The 23,493-nt window shown below is 44.4% G+C and overlaps 1 protein-coding gene across 2 annotated transcripts in view; it reads left to right on the top strand.

The window, feature by feature from the left end:
• The first annotated feature begins 1,008 nt into the window (after nt 1–1,008).
• Nucleotides 1,009–23,493, top strand: part of ALCAM (activated leukocyte cell adhesion molecule) — a 124,587-nt gene continuing 102,102 nt past the window's right edge. Inside the window, exon 1 of one of the 2 annotated variants that reach the window (XM_055802390.1) lies at nt 1,009–1,409. In XM_055802390.1, coding sequence (XP_055658365.1) covers nt 1,307–1,409 — 103 coding nt within the window. In that variant the 5' untranslated portion in view covers nt 1,009–1,306. Of the gene's footprint in view, nt 1,410–4,073; nt 4,094–23,493 lie in introns of those variants that run through there. The other variant, XM_055802391.1, reaches the window with a different exon arrangement.

Raw genomic sequence — 23,493 nt, forward strand, 5'->3', positions numbered from 1 at the left:
GAACAGACCGGGTAAGTTTGTCTTTGATTTCCAGGAGTTTTGGGGAAGTTCCTGTCTAAGAATTCACATCATCACATGGTCAAGTGAGATAAAGCACTTGACACTTTGGATTTCACTACCAGAAAGTCCCTCTGGAGGGGCCAGCGATGATTCATATTTTTAGATTTTGGACATCAGGCTTAGTTCATGTGGCAGCGTGGGAGATATGTTGGGCACCCCGTGCCGTTACCGTTGGCTGTGGCTGGCTGAGTGCTTGGGGCGCCCATTACCCCCCTCAAACAGCACCCCTTGCTCTGGCCCGGGGGTGGGGGAAGGCAGCGCGGGGCAGCGAAGTGCTCCTGGGTGACATTCCTTCTGCCAGGGATCTCTTTGACCTTTAGGGCAGCCGACTTCTAGAGTGATGAACGATCCCTCCTTTGCCCTTCAGCACATTTCTTCACAAAATGATGTGTTGTGAGCTCCTTTCCCTTCCCTTTACCCGACTCCTATGATAAATTAGTTAAATCAGATTAAACTGGTTATTATCATCTCTGGTTCCTTTTACTTTTTCTGTTGTGGCTAGGGAGGGGATAACAAGGGCCTCCATCACACTTCTAAAGACAGAACATAACAGGCATCAGGCATCACTACTATTACTATTATTATTACTACTACTATTATTATTATCATCATCATTATTATTATTAATAATAATATTTAGCTTTTTATTTGAAACACTGCCATCCAGCACACATCCTGCGCACAGAACCAGCCAAGCCAACCGGGCAGATGCAGAGGATGGCTGGGCCAAGGGGGGCCGGCTGACCCGCACCCCACCAGCCCCACTGCCCCCGCCCCGCTGCTTCCACGGTGCCCCCGGGGGGCAGCAGCGGCCCCGTCCCCCCGCGGTCAGCAGCGGCCCCGTCCCCCCGGGGCAGGCCCGGCGTAGTGGCGGCGGCAGCGGCGGGGCGGCGGCTGGCCCTGCCCGCCCGACGGCGGGGGCGGGAGCAGGGGGGGCGGACCCAGCGCTGCCGCTGCCGCCGCCCGGCTCCGCCTCTGCCGCCGCAGCTCCCAGTCCTGGAGCGCCGCTCGGCTGCCAGAGGGAAGCCGCCACCTGCTCCGGTGCGGAGTCGCTCCTCGCCGAGACGGAGAGTCAGCCGCCCCGCAAGTTCCCGCTCCTCCCGCCGCCCCGGGAAAGCTGCCGCCTCCCCGCCTCGGAGGGGGAGAAACCACCGTCCCGCTCCGCTCCGAGAGGGAAGAGCCCCCGCGGGCGCCGCGCACCGCCCCGCTCCGCCGCTGCCTGCCGGTCCCGCCGCGGGCAGGCGGGATGATGGAGCCCCCCGCCGCCGCCGCCGCCGCCTGCGCCTCCTGCCGCCGCCCGCCGCCGCCGCTGCTGTGCCTGCTGCTGGCAGCGCTCTGCCTGCCGCCCGGTGAGCGCCCGCCCGCCGCGAGCAGCGGCACCCGCGGCCGCGCTGTCCCGGCCGCACCGAACTTGCCGGGGGGGGAGGCCGGGGCCGCGGGTGGCCGTGCCCGCCCGCCGCTCGCTGCCGCCCGCGGGGCCGCCCTTCGTCAGCCGGGGGCTCTGCGCCGGGGGTCGCTCCCGGCCCCGCAGCCCCTTTCGCCTCGGCGGGGAGCGGCCGGGGCTGGTCCCCTCCTGCCCCCGCCCCCGGGGCGCGCTGCTGCCGCCTCTCCCGAGGGGAAGGCAGGGGCTGCCCCAGCCGGGGGGGCGGCGGGGGGGGGGCTGTTTCGCCTCCCCCCGTGGGGAGCGGCGGCGGCGGGGTCCCTCCGGGGCGTTGGCAGCGCGCGGCGGGCGGGAGAGCCGCGGCTCGGAGCGGCACGTCCCCGTGGCCAGCCGCCTCCAACTTGGGCGCTTCGGCCGCTCCTTCCCTCCCCGGCTTCGGTACCGGGGTACCCGGGGGCGGGCTGCCGGGCGCGATGCCGGGGGCTACCCGGGGCGCGATGCTGGGGGCACGCGGGGGCAGCGCGGGTCCCACGCCTGGCGGTCGCGCTGCGTGGGGTGAGGATGGATCGGGCTGGCGTGGGTCACTTACCCCCTCCCGGCCGCCCCGTGAAAGCGCTCTTGAGGCGTTAGGGAAGTGGGAAGGCGCGGGGAGTGCTAAAGACCCTGATTGTTGCGGGAATATTTTGGCCATGAGGTGTTTGTAGGCTTTATTTTGTAAATATTGAGCGTGAAAGTGAAGTCTGAGGGAGAAGCTGTGAAGTGCGGAGTGCTGCATTCAGCGCGGAGCCCGGCTCATTATTCTTGTAGAAAGAGCGTCAGCCTGTGGTAACGTTCTGTATTGCTTTAAGGAATGGCTTTGCCTTTCTGCGCCTGCCTTCGCTGCCGCGAAGGGTTTGCAGAAGTGTCGAGTTGGTGGTTTTTCATTCCTGGCCTCTGCCCTGTTACTGTGTGCTTTCCCGTTAACCATTTACAGGCAGCATCTTCTCATCCAAAGGGAAGATCAGAACGGAGCTTTTTTTTTGCTGCATTTATTAATGTTTCTTTTCTGCAGGCTCTAGTTCAGTAGGAAATGAGCTACAGCCATAAAGTAAGGCTGCCAAAGCTTTAATTTCAATTAGAATAGTAAAAAGAAAAAAGCTCCAAACAGAACCCAAAGCGATGTTGGAACCATAAGCAATATGGCAGGCTGTTCTGCTAGGCTTTTGCTTTGGCAACTACAGCGTGTAATCACCGTAGGACATAAAAATTATCAGTCTCGGTGGCAGAACTTACAGAAGATACTGGTTTCTGTAATATAGAGAAAGTCTTCAGGAGAGATTGTTTGGTTTATGAGATCTGAAAGGCATGTGGAGTATCCAGGAGAGATAAGCACCTCGGCTTCTAAGCAGCATGACTTGCCCCCCTCCCCCCCCCCCCCCCCCCCCCCCCCATGGAGAGGTTTATCCTAGGAAATACAAAATGATTGTGTGACTGTCTACATTCTCCCATTGAATGAAACGTGAAGCCATAAAATATTTTATCTCAGGAGTTGTGTTGATGGAGATGTATAAAAAGGTGGGATGTGACCACTACGATCTAAATAATTGGTTGGAGGTAAAACCATCTGCCTGGTTCTTTCTGCTCTCCATTTCTTCCTTGCCCTCTCAAGGAGAAGCTCGGGCTAACGGTGTGAGCAAAGACCTAGGGGGAGGAACCAGCCCCACCTCGGCTCAGAAACTTTCTCTGCAGTACTGAAAATGCCTGGGAAGCCTAATACAAGATTTAAGCCTCTAGTTCCCTGTTTATTCTGTGTGTAAAAGGTACTTAAATATTAAAATATCCATAAAAAGCTCTTGATATGACTGTAGACTTCACGTTTCTTTCTCCTTGCTATCTCAGCTATTTTAGGTGATAGCTAATTTGCTATCATCTACAACAAATTCTGGATATATTACTCTATCATGTTGCTTGGCTTTTGGGAGTGCCATTTCAAGTTTGCATATTGAAAGCAATAGATAAGCTGTTAAAAGCATATTAAAAGTTTATGTGCGTCAGGTGTAGATATCTCCAGCAATATTCAAGCTGACTGTAGATCCCCATGAGAAATTTTGAGGTTCTTTTTTGACAAGGTAAACTGCTGAGGAAAATACACACTTGAGAGAGAAAAAAAAAAGGGGGGGTGGGGTGGTGTCCAAGTCTGCATTTGGTGCTAGGAGACTGAGTCTAGGTCAGACTAAACGAGAACACCAATTAAAATTTCATACTTTTCTAGAGGAAATGACTATGTGAAAAGGAAGTTAACTCTTAATCAGGAGCTAATCGTGACCTTTTGTAAAGCTTCCCTCTCCCCCTGCTTTCTGGTGAATTACAAGTACCAAGCTCGGTGTCTCTGGTACTATGTTTTATTAGTGAAGACTTGTTACATATCCCCACATTGTGTAAGGGTAGTGAGGCTGTAATGTGTGGTCTTCTCATTCACATGACATGTGTTCTCCCTCCTGACTAAGGGGTTTTTCCCCTAGTACATGTGGTGCGATGCTGACCTGCAGAAACTGGCTTTCTGTATTAAGACCTGAAGTGCACATGGATTTTCTGAATGCGAAGTCAGGAAATGTCTGCACCATGTATATATGTTTTGATATATTATGTATCCAACGCACAGGTAGCAAAACAGTAAGTTGTTAAATTCTTTGCTTTGGGAAGTGTTTGCAATCTTTTTTGTTCTTTCTTTTTTGTTTTGAATGTGCTAGAAAAGTCTCTCAACATAAATTATTTTTTCCTTCTTGTGCTCCTCCCTTGCTCTGCTGGGTTTCTTAGCAATTCTCATAAGGCAGAGGGCAACAGCAGAAATCATTCAGGTCTGTAAATCTCTGAAATTTCAGCCCATTGATTTTTACTGGAGAAATTATTATGTTCATGAAATAATTATCTTGGGATTAAATATGACTTACCACAGATATCTTATTTCCACTTTCCAACCTTTGTAAGAGTAATACCCTTTCTTACGGTACCATCCATACTCCTTCCTGAAGGTAACCTAGGATGCTAATGTGTAATCCCAGGGTAAACAGTTCCAGCTGTCTTTGTATTAGAAGTTAAGCTATTTGTTGGCTTATTTCCAGCAGAAAGTTTTGGGGAGCAGAATCTCTAAATATTTATGCACGATGACACGTGAAGGGGAAACCAAAGAAAATAGCGTTGTGTTTTACATAATGCAGATTACATCTGCGATCAGGATAAAATTATCTTTCTATTTTCTTACAAATAGCCTACTTCTGTAGTGCGTTTTATAGTTTAAGCTGTCAGGGTCCTCACTGCAGATTTCCATGACGTCACACCTGATTACGTATGGTGCAGAAGGACCTCCTACATAAATAAGCACTACTGTGGTGGCAATAGCTTTAGCGTGTTGGCTAGTCATACCACATCACACCACTGTGGGCTTTTCTTAGGTTCCTGACACAGGGACATACTGGAGGGTAGTTTTTGCTAAACTTTTGCTAAAACTGCTGGAGGGTAGTTTTGGACTGATTGAGTGAAAGAAAAGCAGACTGCTGAGTAAGAAACAGCTACGGAGGAGCCAAGCCTACCTGTATATACTTTGAGCTTATTACCACTTGAGAGACTGAATGTGCTAACTTTGTAGGAGCTATAATTTGTAACAAGACCTCCTAATGCTAGATGATCAATATTCCGTTTCTCTTTCTGTGAGCTGCACTACATGACCCTAGGTGTGATGGCTACAGATAAGCTGGCTCAAGGGTTGGTCTGCAGCACTTGTTCCACTGCTGTTTCACATGTGGGAGGTTGTGTGTTTTTTTTTTTTTTTTTAATACTACCATGCTGATTGTGGAAACAGTTTTTTCACATCACTAACAATATGGTTTTTCTAGTATGGTCTAGTTTAGTTCAGCAAACTGATACAGGGCTAGACTTTTACATGTTGTTTTTTGAGAAAGAGTACAATATCCAAAAACTGTGATCTACATACTCTGTGTTCAGTGCTCCTCAAAGTTCCTATTGGTTGACTAGCGTATAGCTCATTCCTCTGGTCATACAATAATTTTATTTTTTTTTAATAGAAAATGCATGTAAACTGCAAGGCCACACTTGTAAAAGAATTGAGGACCTGTTGCACTGTGCTGATTTCTCTTGAGTTCCTCTCCTTTCAAGAAAAATAGTTACGCTTCCATGCACCGATGCTCAAATGAGAGACTCTTCAAGAACTGCAAATGCTGTAGGGTGATAATTAGAATTGACTTGAGCAGAACGTGATTTATCCAGGAAAAACTGAGTATTAACAACTCCCCTTGATTTGAAATTGTTGAGCCTTATCTTCCCTGAAGACAAGGCTTTGACCTACACATTTTTATCCTGGTATCTTTTCTTTAATAAGAACAGGATGGATATTAAAAGAGGCTCTATGTTCCTGTCTTTAATACACTTGAAAATTAATTTTATCTTTTAGAGAGGAGATTGCAGTATAACTAGTATGCTGACAATCTACTACTGGCAGCCATTGGATCGAGTTTCTTCCTTTTTTCTGGTTTTGTTTTTGTTTTGTTTTCATTCTTCCCCCCATGTGTTTTATTGAGGGTGGCTTGAATCACAGGCAGTCCTACGCCTGTGGATGTTAATCTTCTGCTCCAAATGGCAACTCTTTTGAGGATACCTGCCTGCCTTTAGATTAAATTGCTTTTCTTATCATGCATCTACGTCTCCAGAAAGGCAAATAAATATTTACTTATTAAAACAACTGCTGCTTCTACTGAACTGGTATTTTTGCTGTTAAGAAATATGCCTCTTTTTGGAGGCAAAAAAAAGGGAGAAAGTGATAAAACCGTAGAGAGAGTGCCTGCAGCTTTAGGGTATGATTTTTAGAGGTTATCAGGGGTTAGAACAGTTCTGTAATGTTTGGTTAGAAAGCATTTGAAGTGCCTTCAATAGCAGTGGAAATACTGATCTGTTCCCTTGATAACAAGCAAAAAGTGCATTTGGTGATTTAATGAGTGGTTTCAGCAGTCTATATATCCGTATCATCTGTTTTCAATTAAATTGTACTCCGGATGGTTAACCCCTTATTGTGAAGAAAAACTTCAGATGCTTGAACCGCGTTGACGCATTGCATTTTGTGCTGCAGTAGCCCCATCTGCAGCACCTCCCGGCATCAGTAGACATGGCTATCGGTCACAGCAGTTTTGGTCCTGAGGGAAAGCACTGAAACAGCAGGCACGTTTTAAACATCTCCTCCCATCTCATGGAGAGCAGAAGTCCTCCGGGCTGGAGCCCTGGCAGGTTGGTGATATTTCAACATGTGGCCGAAGCTCTGGGCGGTGGCTGTCCCCTTCCCTCGGCTAGCTCTCTCGTACAGTGTACCTGATGAGTGCATCCCAGCTGTCTGGGCTGGGGAGTTTCGGTTTTTCATTTTAACAAAACATTGATTCTGAGCAGAGTTGGCATCTTTTAAGCTTGAAGAGCTATGGCAGCTAGTTCAATAGAGGGAGCTCCACTACCTTACTGTTAGCAGTGTGTCTCCGCATTTTGCAGACCTCTGGTTTCAGCTTAAAAGTTGTATTAAAAGTCTTTGTTTCTTTGCAGTGTTCTGTGGTACCAGGCTTTGTTTCTGCAGGCGTCTTACTTTCACCACAGGCTTCCTGTTGTGTGAAGGGGAAGGAAGGACAAATCCCAGTCATGTAACAGGCAACCCCCAAACGATGACTCAGTTGGAGATACTTCTCTTTTGCAGCAAGGCACTGTGTGTTTTAAATGGGTGCGTCACAGAATCGGGTTTTAAAATGACCTCTTCATGTCTTCGGGGGGGGGAGATTCCTGGAGAAGCTCAAAAAGAAATAGAATAAAAAGAGGGTACTTTCTAAAGATGAAATGGGCCAAGAGTGGTGTTGCATGAAATAGGGTACAAATAGGATGATTGCACCAGATAGACTGTTGCGGTGAGAGAAAGCTAGAAGATGTATCACATAGGACCTTTGTTTAACAAAATGGACTCCTTCAGTAAGTTCTTTTAGGCTCGTAAAGGAGAACTGGAATATGTATTTTGTTCTGTAAAAGGAGTCTGGATTCTAAGCTATTGTAAAAGAAAGCCAGTTCAGGTATGTGCTGGTATACTTTTGACCCGTTCCGTGTCTCTAACGCAGAAACAGGTACATACAGAAAGCTGATAACTGTTCTGCAAAATTAGGATTTTACATTTTTCTTGGATCCTTTATTTTTTAAATTTCATTTCTTATCAGACTATTTTGAAACTAATTATGAAGCCCCATTAAGGACAAGCCCTTCTAAAAAACAACAACAACAAAAAGTCCTTTAAATTGGGTCACCTTCAATTAAACTTGTAATGAACTCAGCATTATTCTTCAGTCAGATGAATCCTGCACAAATACAATGCACAGAAGTTGCATATTTTTGATTGAACTAAAGAAAATAACTTTAGATATTGGATAACAAAATAGATGTAGATTGTATACGTCTAGAGTTAAATGGGGCATTTCACACAACCGATTGGCATGTTAAGTTTTTGTTGTGTTTTTTTTCTCTGAGTTTTTGGGGTTCTGTGGGGTTTTTTTGTGGGTGGGTTTAGGGTTGGTTAGGTTTTGTTTTGGTTTTTTTGGGTTTTTTTTTTTTTTTTTCAAATCAAAGTGGAAGAACTTACTTTTAAAGAACTTGGTGTTGAATTGAGTGAGTTTATCATGCTGGCCAGGAAGAATTGCTAAGGCTGAGAGGCAAGAGAGGGCTGATGTGGTTTATCTGTGCAGTGGAATGGTAAGTGTTCACATAAGCCTCTGTAACTAGGTAGCTTACAGAGAACACCCAGTTTGAACTGGGCTTAAAAATAGCAGTTAGATGCAGGTGTGAGGTCTTAATGTTAGTTGTGAGATGTGGTTCTTTAATTGCAGTGCCTGAATTATTTTGCTGTTGATTGTCTAGAGTTTTAGCCTGGGTATTATTCCCTTTTGGCATGGAATTTTGTTTCATGAAATGTAGATTAGCAAAATGAGTTCTGTGACTCATCCAGATAAAATCATATCTGTTTGTTAGTTTATTCTACTTGTTTTGAAGAGCAGAGATGAGCTTAATGGCTTTTACCTACAAAGCTATACATGGAACAGAAGAAGAGGGACAAAGAATGGAATGTTTAGGCGGGATTTGGGGAACTTCAGTGTAGCTGTGTAACATCAGAAGAGAGAAGGTTTCTGAGTCGATTCCTTCATTCTCAATACTGCACATCAAGTTGTATATTAAGTGCTTGCATATGGAGAAGACAATAGGGGAAGTGTTATCTTACAACTCATTCACATAGCATTATGGGATTTGTTTTCTCAGATTGGGGAAGTTGAAAGTTTCTGACACTGCCAACGAAGTAGTGTGCTGACAACTGGTGATGTAAATCAAGAAAACATTTGCATCTTACACTTGACAGCTTGAAAGGTTAGCAAGGGGATAATTTTTCCAACTTTAATTCATGACTGAGACTTATCGTTTGTGTAATATTACTCCTCAGTTCTCAAACTACTGCACAACTTACTGCTAGTCTTGAACCCTACTTACCCACAGAAGCAATAAGGAAGTCAGTAATATGAATGTCCCACCAGGTTCCAGTTTATATGAGTGATTTATGTTTCTTACTATCAGGTTTCTGTACAGACAAGAACTCTTGGTAATGCAGAGCTTGCTGTGCAGACTGTTCTATGATTTGAAACAGTTGCTAATATATAAGCAAATAATGATGGTGACTTGCATAAATTTACATTTTGCATCTTTGTTGCCATTATAAGTGGGGGTTTTTTTTGTTAATGTTTTCTGGAAGCTTTCAATGTTTTTGCTGTAGTGATTTAGCTCTTGACATGGTTTCTGTACCAGGGCTTTGCCTTTTGGAGGGGTAGCTGTTCCACGGCTTAGTTTGACCTTGCTCATCACACTACTGTTGAATGATGCAACAGGTTCTGTCTTAGCTTTGAAGTTTAAGTCCTTAGTATGACCTTTACCCAAAAGGTTTAACCCCGATTAATGTGTGCTGCCCTACAGCAGCAAATTCCTCAGTGTCTGCCTGACTCTCTGATGTCGGCTTGGGGCTGCTGGAAGTTCACCTGCAGGTTTGCCAAGGTTCAGGTCCTGGTATTTCAGCCAGATTCAGTTGTGTCTGCAGGTCATTTCTTGTCATTGCTTATCATTTTAAGTGCCCCGCAGTGTTAAATCCAAAACTTCTGCACAGCTTCCAAGGGTGGCAGGGGGAGGAGTCTAAAGCTTTTGAGATAGTGGAGAGTAAGTGGCAAGTTGCAAAGCTGATAACCATGGATGTGGAAAAAAGCATGCTAACAGTTTTTCTAGTTTAGGTTCACGGAATGTATTTGGCATCTTCTATGCATCTTAACGTAGCGTATGCCTGCTTTGTAAGAAACAAAGTTCTTTATCTCAAAAGAGCCGTAAGCCCTTGTTGTCTGCAGCCACAAGGAAGCTGCTGTAGGACTGGGGAAGGTAACCTTTCCGGCCTATATATCAAAATTCTGGTATATCAGAGGGCCATAAGAGGTGTATCATGTCTGCCTGAGAGCCAGAGGGGTAGGATTGGCGGGGAGGAATGTGTTTTTTTCAGAGGTCTTGTTGTGAGAGTGGGGATGTAGCAGGGTGTTGGGGCATGCTGGTGGCGTTAGGCTCTGCAGAGCCTGCTGGACACAGCCACGGACTGGGGCTTGGAGCACTGCCGCAGCCACCATGCAGCACAGCTGGGTGATGGCAGCTTCGGAGTCGCTCTTGGGCAGCGTGCCACTCAGGAGCCAGAGGTCAGAAACTCTCTGTAATGGTGGTCGCCTATAGTGACCGTGGTGGCCGCTTCCTTTCCGCTGTGTGGGAGGGGAAGGGAAGAGTCTGTGTTCCTCCCAGCCGTGAGAAATTACCCGCTTTTGCTGGGGGCACGCTAACCCTCTGAACTGCTGCAGAAAGGCATCTGCTGGCTTTAGGAGCGTCCCATTTATTATTTTCTTTTTCCTCCTGCTCTGAATGGTGTGCAAAGCACTCAGTAGGTCACTTTTTAATCATTATGTCCATCTGCAAGTACAGCAGTGATAAGGAAGGATGGGCTTCAGCATACTCGGTATGCTGGTGATCTTTGGCTCTCTTTCCATTGCATCAGTGGCACAGGGCACAGAGGAATGAATAATGCAGTGTGTTTCTTTAATGAATGCTGAATGGGCGAGCGTGAGCTGCCAGAAGCTTCGTCCAGAAAGCAGCAGGGTGTCATGAGGGGTCATACCCGCACCTGGAGGAGAAGAAGAAGGTAAATTGGTTTTAGCTGGAATTCGCAGTCCAGTTTTATAAAATGTGGGAGTTATTTTGAAGACTGAAGTTGATGGTTCAGCCCAGAAAGCTTGTTCATTTTTCTGGATGGAAGTAGTGCTTTTAAACTGTTTTTTGAAGTGAATTACTGTTACAGCTTTATATATGGTTGCTCCTGAGGGCCATGTATGAGCTTCACATCTGGAAGTTTTGTGTAAGCGTATATAAAACCTAGCCCTCTTGCTATGGTGGGGTGCCTTGTCTTAGGTGTGGATTCAAATTCACAAATCCCCCGTAAATAGCTTGCTTTTCCTTGCTTTTCAACTGTGCTAATCTTCGAGGTGTCACCATCCCTAAACGGTGATGATTGTTCTGAGAAGCTTTTCTTGTAGGTGTGGAAGAGCAGAGTGGTGAGTGTGGTGGGTGCCGTAGCTCCTTGGGAGGAGGCTCTCTTTGTGCAGTGGAGTAAATATTTGTTACTTTTTTGGACATACTGTACAGCACTGACTTTTTTCATAACCACACAAGGAGATTGGTGGCTCATGGTCTGCAAGTTCTGTGACTGTGTAGTAAACTACATAAAACTTGAGGGACCCAGTTAATTGAAAATGGTAATAGATGCTTTAAGAGGACTATTGCAATGAAATTCTTTATTTTCTTAGTAAAACTTTTCATAAAGTCTGGATGGTTTATTTAGTGGGGGTGTGTTGGTGGGTTTTTTCTTCTTCTGTTCTTTCTATAAAGGTGGACCATTACTCTTTCTTTAGGAAAGGCAGTAAGGATAGATACTAGACAAACAGCTTTATCCAGGCTTGTGTTAATTCCAGGTATGAGGTTAAGACCTAAAACTTCCATCTGCTAATAAAATGTTCAGCTTGGCAGTTTCCCATTAGCTTTCTCAATGGCAACTTTAAAGGAAAAAAACCTATAAAGTTGCTTTGATTCCTTCTATTCAGGGAAGATGGAGGACTGCATGTGGGTTGAAGGTTGGAGTTTGTTTTTTGTTTTTTTTTTAATATCATTTAATGAAAGAGGAAAGTAATCATGGTCTCTGGAGTAAGTGGTACTGTGTGCCAGCCTTTTCAAACAGTGAAGTTTGACAACAGTTTCCTTCTGTCTACAATCGGGACTGACAGCGGCTTAGGAGAGCCACTTTTCCCTAGGACATGTCAGCAATCCTGGGCTCTTAAGCCAGTTTGGAAGTACCACAGCATGCCTTTTAAGAGGATTTGAGAAGTCTAACCTAAACTCTGGTACTTCAGTGGCGGAAAAATAATCTGAGCTTTAGGTCTCTTGTGGCATCGTGTCATTTGCTTGAGCTACGCCTCAAACAGTGAATGCTTTGTGGCCTTTGGCTGCTCGGTAGAACTTTAGTTGCAATTACAAGGCTAGAAAATTTTATGTGGGCTAATTCTGCAATAGTCGCACATCCTCGATAATTGCTATTGCCAACACGCTGTTGGTGAGTCCACAATGCTTAACCTTGTCCAAATTGTATTTGCAGCTATCCCTGATGAGAGTTGTATGCTCAAGAGTTCTCCCCATGTCAGGGGTAGCCAAGCTTTGCCCTGCAAGACTTGGAGGGTGGGAGTTGCTGTGTGACCTGACCTTGAACAGCACGTGTCCAGGTCAGAAAGCCTAAGGAGGTTCAGCTTCCACCAGGACTTGGGGCAGGAGCAGTGATTCCTCAGAGATGGCACTTCTTCCCTCTGTTGCAGGGAAGCACTAAGGTGATGAGTGACTCTCGAGGCAGCCTGGCAGAGTCAGCCCCCACCAGCGGCCACTGCTGCAGCTGAGGAGCATTAGTGGGTTTATATGATTTAGCCCTGGGACCAAGCCCTTGTGTGGGCTCTAGCTATGCCTTCTAGGTGCTGTATTTTGTATGTACCCAGGTGTGATCTCTTCTACTGATGGCACATGCAACTGGAAGCTTAAAATTTTGTGGAGTGCATTGGCATGCAGATTCACACTGGAAAAGCTGCTGCTTTTCTGCCATTTTATTTGGAGGGGAGTCTAAACTTGTTGTTCCAAGATCGTAGGAATTGGAAAAAGATACAGAAATGGAATACTCGAAATTTTACCCACAGATTTTTATTCTTTTAGCAGCAAATGTTTAAGGAAAAAAAAGTGTAAGTTCTTTCTTTGGTTTAAGGGAAACAAAATAACACAATAGAGGTGGTTTTGATTTATAAACTGCACTTGGACTTTAAAAGATATTTGGGAACATTTGAGGCTGAGAAATGGAACATATTTTTTGCTAAACTTCACTGTGTCACTGGCAGTGTATGTCTCTGATCTGTAGGTTTAGGAGGGTGAAGGCTTTAGAGGTGAGAACAATTAAGGAAAGCTAGAGTATTTAGAATTGCAAGAGCAGCACTTTGAATCTTTGGCAGGGTGTATTAATGTGAGAAAGAAGATGGACTGGCTTTATACTTAAAAGTTCAGTTTTCTCCCACTGCTCGAAGCAAATGTTTTTGACTGGAGCACATACGAACCAGCTGAAGGAGAAGTTTGCTGTCTGTAGCTGGTGAATTGGGCCAAAGAGGCAGCGCAGCACCTCTGCAGGGGATGGCATGTGCAAATAAATGGCAAAGAGCTTACTTCCAGCATGTTAAACCAGGCATGTCCCTAAAGCCTGTGAAAAGAAGTAATATGGAAAATGGTCTTCGCAGCAGAGACGGGGAAGGACGGAGCATCGCTTGGGAAGGCCTGCAGAAGGATGCTGCCTTGGCGGGGGATGGCCATTTTGGTGGCCAGGAGGAGCTGTGGCTGGTGTGTGTGAGGCTTGCGTACGTGGTGAGCGCGAGCTTGTGGAGGAACGCTGGGCCGGAGGGACCTCGGCTTTGGGATGGGGCTGCGCTGCCGCTGGAGGGTGGTGGGGAGGCGGGGGTCCGGGAGCGGGCCCTCGGGGAAGGGGCCCCGGGCCCGGCCGTGGCTCCGCAGGGCCGGCGTGCGCTGTCCTTGCCCTTGTGGCTGGTGGGGAAGCGGCTGCCGGGGCAGGTGGAGTTTTGCTCGTGAGTGAAATGAGCAGAGAGCTTTCTGGAAAACGGGAGAGAACTGTTGCTAGAAGTGTTTTGAGGGAGAGGAGCAGAGCAGGTGGGGGCACCAGGGAAACCCCATTTCAAGAGACACAGCGCCTGCTTTGCCGTTTGTATCGCCACATGCTCCTGGGTTCGGTGGGTTCCCTTTCCCCCACCTGCCATAAGCAGCAGGCCGGCCCCTCAGGCAGCCCCCCCCCACCAGGCCGCCCCACTCGGCCCTTTGTGTTCCCCATGTCAGCCATACAATGTGGCGTTAGTCCCTGCCTTGAGACATTTGCTTCCCCACAGAGATTCCTCAAAGCTCAAGTGCTCCTACTCTGGGCTTGCACAGCCTGTGCTCGTAGGGCAACCGCCTGGAGTAACGTGTGTCTTCTGGGCAGCCTCCATCTCCGCTCCTGGTCAGTATGGATGGCCTGAGAAGCTGTTCATGCTGTCTTTTTTTGTACAGGAAAACCCCTCCATATTCTTCTAGTTCCTGTAAGAGGCTTGATGTACAAGGTGATGTGTCAGGGAAAGAGTGCTGTACACCGAGTGTAAGCACTGGGTGACCTACGTGTCCTGTGGAGCCATCTCCACATATTCCAGATGTTCTCTGGAGTAGCGTGCGCCTTATGCTGCCCTCGTTCAACGTGGCTGAGGAACTCATCTCTAGGACGGAGCAGCCCATATTCCTTAGTTTCTTCAGAACACATAAAACCAGACTGGAACATTAGTTATTTAATATGAACACTGTAATGTAGCTGCGTGACCCACTGCTGCTGGAATTGCAGCTGCCAACCATTTTTTCTAGTCTGAGCCTTTTCATGCTGCCTCCGACTGAAGTGGGAGCATCAGGCTGTGGTAGCTGACAGACAGCGTCAACCTACCACAGCAATTGTGCCAAGTCACAAAATGCAGAAAATGACACAATAGTTCTGGGCCGTGATCCAGCATCTGTTTGAATACCCAGCTTCTAATTTATTCAAGTATTCATATATATTCTTAGGGACCTAATTTTTAGGCTAAAGGTAGCAGGGTCCCTACAGAGGGGGCCCAGGAGGACTCAGTAAGCCGTAAGTGATGGTGTAGAGGCTGCAGAAGATGCTGGGTACCGTCTGTGAGTCATAGCATCTTTCTGCTCCTTGCAGAGGACTCCTGGCTAGCACAGCTTGCGAAGAAACAGTTTAGGTAGGGGGCTGATCTAATTCAGTCTTCCTGAGTATGATGCAAGTTCACCTCTTCGGCTGATTTTTTAAGCCTTCGCTTTTAAATTGCGCACATGTGGTTTTTTCATATATATAATATATGAGAAAAGATACGGGGGTTTTTTGTGCCTGTCAGCAAGGAATATGCAGCTTACTAAGCTTTCTTGAGTATAATTTTAAATGGAGAAAATGCTTCTATATAAACTGAGATTATCTCATCACAGTATTTTTATGATTGTTAATTAAAATGTGAGGAAATCCTTTAGAGCAGATTTGCAGTTTTGGGTCTTTTATGAGACTTAACATGAGAGATCTATTTTTATAGTTATGCCTTCTTATTAGTTTTGAGATTAGAATATGTTTAAATGCATGGCTATCAAATCCTGTGATGATTACTTCTTTATTTTGCAGTGTAGACTAATTCAGTTATGGTCCCATTCATGTGGTGTTTGTGCCCCAATTTTCAATGAGATATTGTAGTGCTTTATTGTCATTGCTATTTCAAATAAACTTCCAGAATAGTTTTAATTTGAACTTGAATTTTTTTTTAATATTAACTTTCAGTGAAGCATATTTTGTTAGATTATTGTGAATAATGACTGACTATTTAGGTTGTTCAAATTCCTGGAATTCCATTTTCATCAGGCTGGAGGACTGTAAAATATAAATGAAGGAAGGATTACCATGACTACTTACAAGAGACTTAAATCATTAAAAAATTGTCTTCACGTAAGCGGAAGCCTGTAAAATCTTGGCTCACAGTACATGAAATTGAGTTAGAAATCAAGACCTATAGAAAATTTACTGGGAGAAAGTGGTGGTAATTAAAACACTGGTGTGTACCCTGTTTTCTCTTTGCACTGGACAACTGGCCCATCAGTGGAAGATTGATTTTTAGGCATGGTGCTTTCTACTTGAACTTGGGCTCAGGCTAGAGAAAGAACTGGAGTGAAGATCTGAACAGAGCTAAACAAACTTTTTTTTTTTTTTTTGGCCAAGCTCTAACCATGCCTGTAATAGCCTGACAACCTGAATTTCTTAATCACAGGCTCATCTGTCATCTCAAACAACACTTCAGAGTTCTTTGATTGCAGAATTTCCCAGCCTAGGAATAATTAAGGCATGGAGAAGAGTGATCAGCTATAAATTGTGAAGGAAGTCAGAGTCCATCAGAAGTGAATGTGATGAGGATTGTAAGTCCTTTGCCTTGACCTGTTTGTGAGATTGTCCATGTGGAGAGCCTTGTGCTCTAGGCCAGCAGGAGATGATGTAAAGGAGAAAAGGATGCTGCTCTTTTATCCCTGTAGGTCGTTAAACACAAGCTTTGTTTTTTTTGGGAAGATCTAGAGAGGAAACATGTCAGATAAAATATCAGGTAGAATGATCAGGGCTAATTATCTTACAGACTTTAAAGGGAGTATTTTATTAGAGGATCACATTGCTCAGGAATATAATGTATGTTTCCCTGATGCTTCTCTACTAGCCCAGGCGCTAGCATGGGTGCACCTATGTGAGCAGACTGCACTGTCAAAAGCAAAGCAAAGGGGGGAGGAGGAGGGAGCATTATTTGTTATGCTGGCAGGAGTATACGTGCTGATGCGAGTTGTGTTTATATTAACAAACTATTCTGCTACAGCTAATTAATCAGAATTTGTCTACCAACCTGTGCCTCAGAGATTATAGTCCTTTTGTAGGTGTTGAAGGAGAAAACTGAGAATGAGTGGAGCCTCACTGTTGCTGATGTTTAAGAGAGGAAATGTGTTGAATGGGTTGTGGCTTTTTTTTTTCCATAAGCACGTGGAGAAAAATGAGAATGGGAGTTGAAAGAAGAAATGAGAAGGGAAAGCAGAATTTTTTTATGAGAATAAGTGGAAGAAATAAAGGTTGGAGTATTTTTTGCCTGTCTTCTGAGAGAAAGTCATGAAGTCATTGGAAGGTAGTGGGGAGGTGGATGTCTGTATCTTTGGAGCTGTGGGAGCAGCATGCCCATTCCCTGGGTGTTCTTTTCAGTGACGATGCCAGGAGAAACACAGGATTATGGTATTTGCAAGATTTCTGACACACAGATGTGCTCAGGAGACCTGTGGGACAATGACTAACGATTGCTCCTGACTCCTAGATTCCCTCCTAGAAACGTAGTAACTTCTGATAACCTTGCATCTCATTTTGTCTTGGGTCATTTACCCAGTAATGATGCCGAGTACACTGAAGTAGTCAATAACATTTTTTTGTGGTGATTTTAGTTCAATCTTCATTCATGGAGGGAGAGTAGACCGTGAAACAGATGAACTGTTAGATAAAATATCAATGTTTCACATACAGGCTTTTGTATCGGTGCAATTGGATGCGTAGTGAAATTGAGAATCAATTATATAGCTGCTGCTTATCAGAAGTTAGCAAATGGTAAATGCAGTTTCATTTTTATAATCAATTACCTAGGCCTGGAACTTGTTAGCAAAGGTTAGAAGCTGTAATAATTTTCAGTAAATGCCTACACATTATCTCAGTGGATTTCTACACACTGGGTTTTAGGGAGATGAGGGAGAAATGTTTCTCTTCCCTGAAGTCTTTTAAACTGGCTTGTGAAAGATGAGGATCAAGCTCTTCAATATCTAAGCACGATTTGCATTCATCCCATGACAGATGATGGCATATACTTTCTCATTAGTCAAACACTTCTTTTTTTCCCCCAGTTGTATGCATAAATTAATTTTTACTTTCAGCTTTGTGAATTTAAAGGAGGTTTGCAACCCTGCATGGTTCATTTATCCACATCGTCACTCAGAATTTACAGATAAGTGGGACAGTAACATAAGGTAACGTGCTTCTTTTTTTGTTATTTCTATTTTCCTCTGACTTCTGCACTCAAGAGAAGTTTGGGTCCCTGTTGGGAAAGTTCTTTGTAGCTGGTGACTGGCTATGAATGCCCTGTGCCAGAAAACTGCTAATCTTCCAGTCCTGCTAGTCCATTCCAGCCAGTGTTCACTGTTCATATGCAAGCTTTCATATCCCTATTCTTGAAGTACCTTCTTATCAAACACTCCTTTATTTTTGTTCAAATGTTGTAGCATTGTTGTCTGCTTATTGACTCTCTCCTACGATTGTATTTCTGGAGGCTTCTGCAGGCTTTGTTGCAATTGCTCTTCTCCTGGCTGGCAGCATATCCTGTCAGTTGTGCACCTCTGGATAGCTTGCTTTCACTGAAGGATTTTTAAAAAAAGATCTTGTGTGTAATGTAATCATCTGGGTTTTTTAAGGTGCCTAATACCTGAAATTGCAGCTATCAGAAATGGTTGGATCAAGTTGTTCTGCTAGCCAGGTCACATGGGGCTGGCATTATTTACCAATAGGATATTTGATTTGATTATATTTCTCAGTTATTTTGCTTAGGGTAAAAGTAATTTTTGGTAGAACTGGTGGTCTTGTACCACTTTTAATGTTCATTTTTATTTGTTTCTCCACGAGCACTGTAGGCTCTACTGCAACTGCTTATTGTACCTGATTTTTTGCTTATTTTCAACTTTCTTTTGAATAATAAGAAAAAAAATTCCTGCTCTAAGTTAATTTTATAGTTACTTACTACAACTATTTGTTACTTCTTATTCAAGGCTAGCTTTTATAGACCAGTTAGTTTCTGAATCACAGTGTATTTTGGCTTCCTGTGCTTCAAAGAGCATGTCATTGGCACTAGTCAGGCTCTTGTGAACTGGATTTTCTGTCTTGGTATGATTTTTTTTTTTTTTATCTGACTTACAGTGGCCTGTCTGCGCCTCTGTTTTTAGAAGTGATGTATAACGCTTATTTGAATCTGTGGCAATGATCAGTTGTTCTAAGGCTGCAGAATTTTCTTGTTTTTTGTGTCCTAAGTACTTACTGGGAAACTTGACTGACAGCTGCACATTGTGGCAGCAGTGAAACAAAGTATTTTCTAGGTACACTTGATACCTTTATTATCTGGAAATCTTTATTTAGCTGGAAGCAATGCTAAGAATAGCAACCTCTGCCAGCCTGACTGCCTCGGTTCTTATTCAGGTTTCAATATCTCTATTGGGGTTGTTTCCCGCTGTTTTCCAAGACTGTGCAAGTCTTATCCAGTTGCACCAGCTTCTTGCAGGAAATTACGTCAGGGAATCTAGATCACACGGAGGGTTTAACAAACTCTTTGAGCAGAGGATTACAGGGTAGGGCAGGTTTCTCCTGGCAGTGGCTTTCTGGGGTGCTAAGCGCTGCCTGGGGCTGTGCAGAGATCCTCAAATGAGCACAGCACTCTGTTGTGGTGAGATGGTAGCTGCGTGTGTGTAAGGCTGTGCTAGGAGTTGATTTTTGGAGGTGCTGCACAGCTGCGTTGTAAATGAAGTGATTTTCCTTCAAGATTTGTTGCTGCCTTATTGAACATCCAAGCTGTACAGAAGTGGTTGGAGACTTGCAAGACACTTTCTGAAAGTCCTGTGTGGACTGGAGGACATAAGAGTCAGGTCTGCTCTTCATAGAGACGAGGGGAGGCTTTTGGATTTTACAGCAGTTCAGCACCAGCAGCACAATCTCCTCATCCGTGTCCTGGCCAGGTGGGGTTGTCCCACTGGCAGATGCTGCTGCTGCACCTGAAGCAGTGCTGCTACAGGGTGGGCTGCAGAAGCAGTAACCCACTGGCTCACGTCTGGCCACAGAGAAAACTTGATGGAAGTCGTTCCTGTCATCATCTAAAATGACAGAATGAAAGAAATTCAGGAGCCTGTGAAGGACTCTGTTACTGGATGAAAGGGCAGATTGGATGGAGATGGAAAAGCTAAGTGAAAGGTGAAGGAAAGGAAGAGCAGAGGGAGTGAGAGCTGTTGTAGAACTTTTTATTTTGTTTTTCCCCATAAATAAATAATAATAAAAAAGGCAAACCAAACCACAAAAAACCTCTTACCGGCATTAGGCAGTAAAGCCCAGGAATGATTTCTTTGCTTTCTAGTTTGTATTTTGCACAGCTTATAAAAGTGATATAACTGTGCTTCATTTATATGTCTATCAATAATTGAGTCTGTAATTAAGGCTTTTATTACCAATAAACCCTTGTGATTCTGTCTACTGAATATTATTAAAGCCTGTTTTTCATTATGAATTTCTCCTAATGATCAGTTATGAAAGTATTTTTTTAATTTAAAAATCATTGGCAAAAGCATTTGCTTGGCAATTATTTTTTTCCCAGAGTAGAAGAGAGCAATACAGCAGAGATGATGATCCAAACATTGCCATCTCCATTCTTTTGTCTCACTAAGGAAACATTTTTACACCTTCAATGTGGTATGGGTTTAGGCATGCTGACTAGAATGTGTTTTAAATACTCTAATGTGCTACATGTAAATTCTTTGGTTTGCTTTATCCTTAAAAGCTGCACAAGTTAAATGCAAGGAAAGCAAGTGGTACTAGAGCATTTTGTAAACTGGTCCCTACAGGTTAGCAGGTACTTCCACAGGTGCCTTTTTTTCTTGCCCTTGCTTTGGGATGCAGGGTATCTTGTATGGGAAGGAGTGATCAAACAACTGAATGGCCAAGCAAACTGCTTAGGAAGGCAGTCATGCACCTTAAGAGGACGATTCAATAAAAATATTCTCTGGTTGCTGATATATATATTTTTCCAGGCTTTCCATTTCTGTTAACATTAATGTTCTAACAGGTATTAAAATACATAGTTATTTTTTCCAGAGTTTTGCTGCTTCTCATACTTTTCAATTTCTCCACAGGTTTGTGAAATAGACACGGCTATACTTACCTACCTTTCTCAGAGTATTAAAACAGCAGCCAACTGGTTGGCAAGAAAAATGTGGTTATGGTCTAATGTTGATGGTTTGACTCGAAATAATTTCTGAATCACTGTCATTAGAAAAGAGTTGGAATAAAGAAGATGCAATTGGAAGAAAAATAATCTTGGCAGGGGAGGGAAACCTATTTTACACTTAAAAGCCCCAGTGTGTTACAAGTAAGCATAACAGAAATGGAGATACTTCAATATATAATTTTTTGTTCAGTATAAGGTTGCTTTTTGAATAGTACTGAAATAGTTTTGATGTCATTGTTGAAAGACAAGTTGGAACTGGGAGGTAAAATAGTAGTAAGTTATACCACAGAAATTTATCCTCTGATCTCTCTGTTACTGTTGAACTTTCTGATCCATTTGCCTAATTTGCACTGGAATGTTTGCACAGCATAGCAAAGTCCGAATGACTGATGGGAAAACCTACATGCTTAAGCTCAAGAGCTCTATGAGGAAAAGCATTTGGTGTGCCTGCTGTTGTGAAAGGTTTTTCTGGTGTTATACCCGGTACCATTTCAAATATATAATTGTCTCCAGTGGGGAGCATTTGCTACAGCTGTGCTCACAGTCTCCGATCTGCACTGGATGCAGTGTGCCTTGCGACCTGCTCTCTGGGGTTGACTTTACACGCTGGAGGGTGTGGGGGAAGAACTGTGCAGCTCCCGTCCTGCTGGAGCTTTCCCCCAGGTATAGCCATGCTTCGTCCTTCAGGGATGACTTCTGTTACCTTCTGTCAGAGTCTGGCCAAAAGTACAGTGGCTTGAACGTTTTGAGCCACAAACGGCAGACTGTTGGTTCACGCTGATCAGAAGCAAGTGGCTGGCAGCCAGGCTACAGCTGGCGGGGATGTAGGATGGTGTTGCAGGTGGGAGCTGCTCTCAGCAGTTTCATAGTCTTCCTTGGACAAAACAGCCAGGTCTGTGGTGCTGCATATTGCATCACGATTGACTGAAAACCTCATCTGTCAGTTGTGTTTTCATCTCGGTGTGTGAGGGCAGAGGGCACGAAGGAGTCCATGTCCGCCTTGCTCAAGCAGGTGGAGCAGCCTGTCCCTTGGCTGGAGAGCATCTGTGTGAATGCGTGTAGGGGCTTGTTGAGTTGGCCTTTGCCGGCAGTTACAGGTGGCTTCTTTCTAGAAAACCTGTACTCCTTCTCCTGTAGCTCTTTGGATATCTTAGTTGATGGTGATCAGTCAGAAGTAGTAAGGCACAGTGACAACATGCTTGGACAGTTCTCTACCAGCTCAGAGAGAGCTGGAGGATTATTTCTGTGATCATACATGAGTGATTGCACAAACCGTGGAAAGACAAGCTTAAATTCTGCTTCAGCTGTCGGTGCAGCTTCTCAAAGGTCTTTGCAAGTGCCACGTTTGGGATAGGCCTCTTGGGAAAAGCTCCTTAAGTAATTTCTCACTTCTGGGTAAATAGTGAGGATGTTGCTTTGTCTTCAGTTTTAGATGTTGCCCCTCTATTTCTACTCAAAAGATGTCAGAGTCAAAACCTACTTTTGATCAAATCAAAAGCCAGTTGTGGGTGATTTCTTTTTGATTTACCTGTATAGGAGTAGTGTCAGCTACCTATAGATGTATGATAAGGGTCTATTGCAAGAAAATGACTGGAGGAGAAGACATTTCGTTTCCCCTAGAGTTTTTTTTCCTTCTAAAGATAATGTACATAAATGCCTGGGGAGAGAGGCAAGACTGTTACAAAAGTTCATTAATTTCACTGTTACCTGCTGTTGTCCAGTGGGTAGTTTTATGTGGGATAACAATACATTTGAGCTGGGTTTTTTATATGCTAATAACAAGAGATGTACAAAGAAACGGTCCTCTCTTGTTGTGCTCTTCATCTAGCACCTCCACAGCCTTCAATGAAGCAGTGGTGTTCGTGGCGTATCAATGAAATTCTCCTGTGTCTATTAACATACAGTAGATACATATTAAAGGAGGAGAAAGTCACAGTGGTATGTGTGGACTCCTGATCACTGTATTTTCATATAGTGTGTGACTTGTTTCCTGCTTGCCTGATATGGCTTACAGTTTACTGTTACTATCTGCATTTTTTGTATTGTAAATACAAGTTAGATGATGTTTTGAACTGGAACTTGATGAAGCAGAGCATACACGGCACAGCAATGGTTTCTGCACCAGCATAGTCTGTCTCTCGACATCCTGAGCCTTTTTTCTTCCTACCGAGTGACTTGTTGCCAAAGTTGGACCTGCCACTTTGAAGACACTTGTCCTTAAAAGCACACTGCTGCTTCAGACTTTTTGCTGTTTTCCACAGTTTGAGGAGACTGGTGCCTGACTGTTTTTTCCTTTTCTTCTCCTCGCTTCCCTTTCTCCCATTCTAGTCGCTTACAATCTTGCTGTTTATTCCCCTGTTTCAGTACGGCGCTCTCACAGCCTTGCCTCATCAGGCAAGGTAATGAAGGGGCACATCAAGCTGCTCTAAGGATGCAGAGTTTCCAGCTAATTGTGTGCTCTTGAATTGTCCTCTTAAAGAGACTTTTTTCAGAGACGGACTATATGTCCCTTCACAGCCAGTTTCAAAAACACCTTTGGGTGTTTTAAGCACTGAGGAAGCTGTCCAGTACCTTCTCTTGCTTTAGTTCATTTACATGCTGTGAAAGTGGAGCAACCTAATTACCTTTCATCACTTGGAAGGTCACTTCAGCAGCACTTCCAATTAAGTTGTCTACATCAGTAAAACAGGATTTATTTTTTTCCCCCAGATTTTCATTTGAGGGACTGAAGTC

This window comes from Falco peregrinus, chromosome 4, assembly GCF_023634155.1.
Source record: "Falco peregrinus isolate bFalPer1 chromosome 4, bFalPer1.pri, whole genome shotgun sequence".
Lineage (NCBI taxonomy): Eukaryota > Metazoa > Chordata > Aves > Falconiformes > Falconidae > Falco > Falco peregrinus.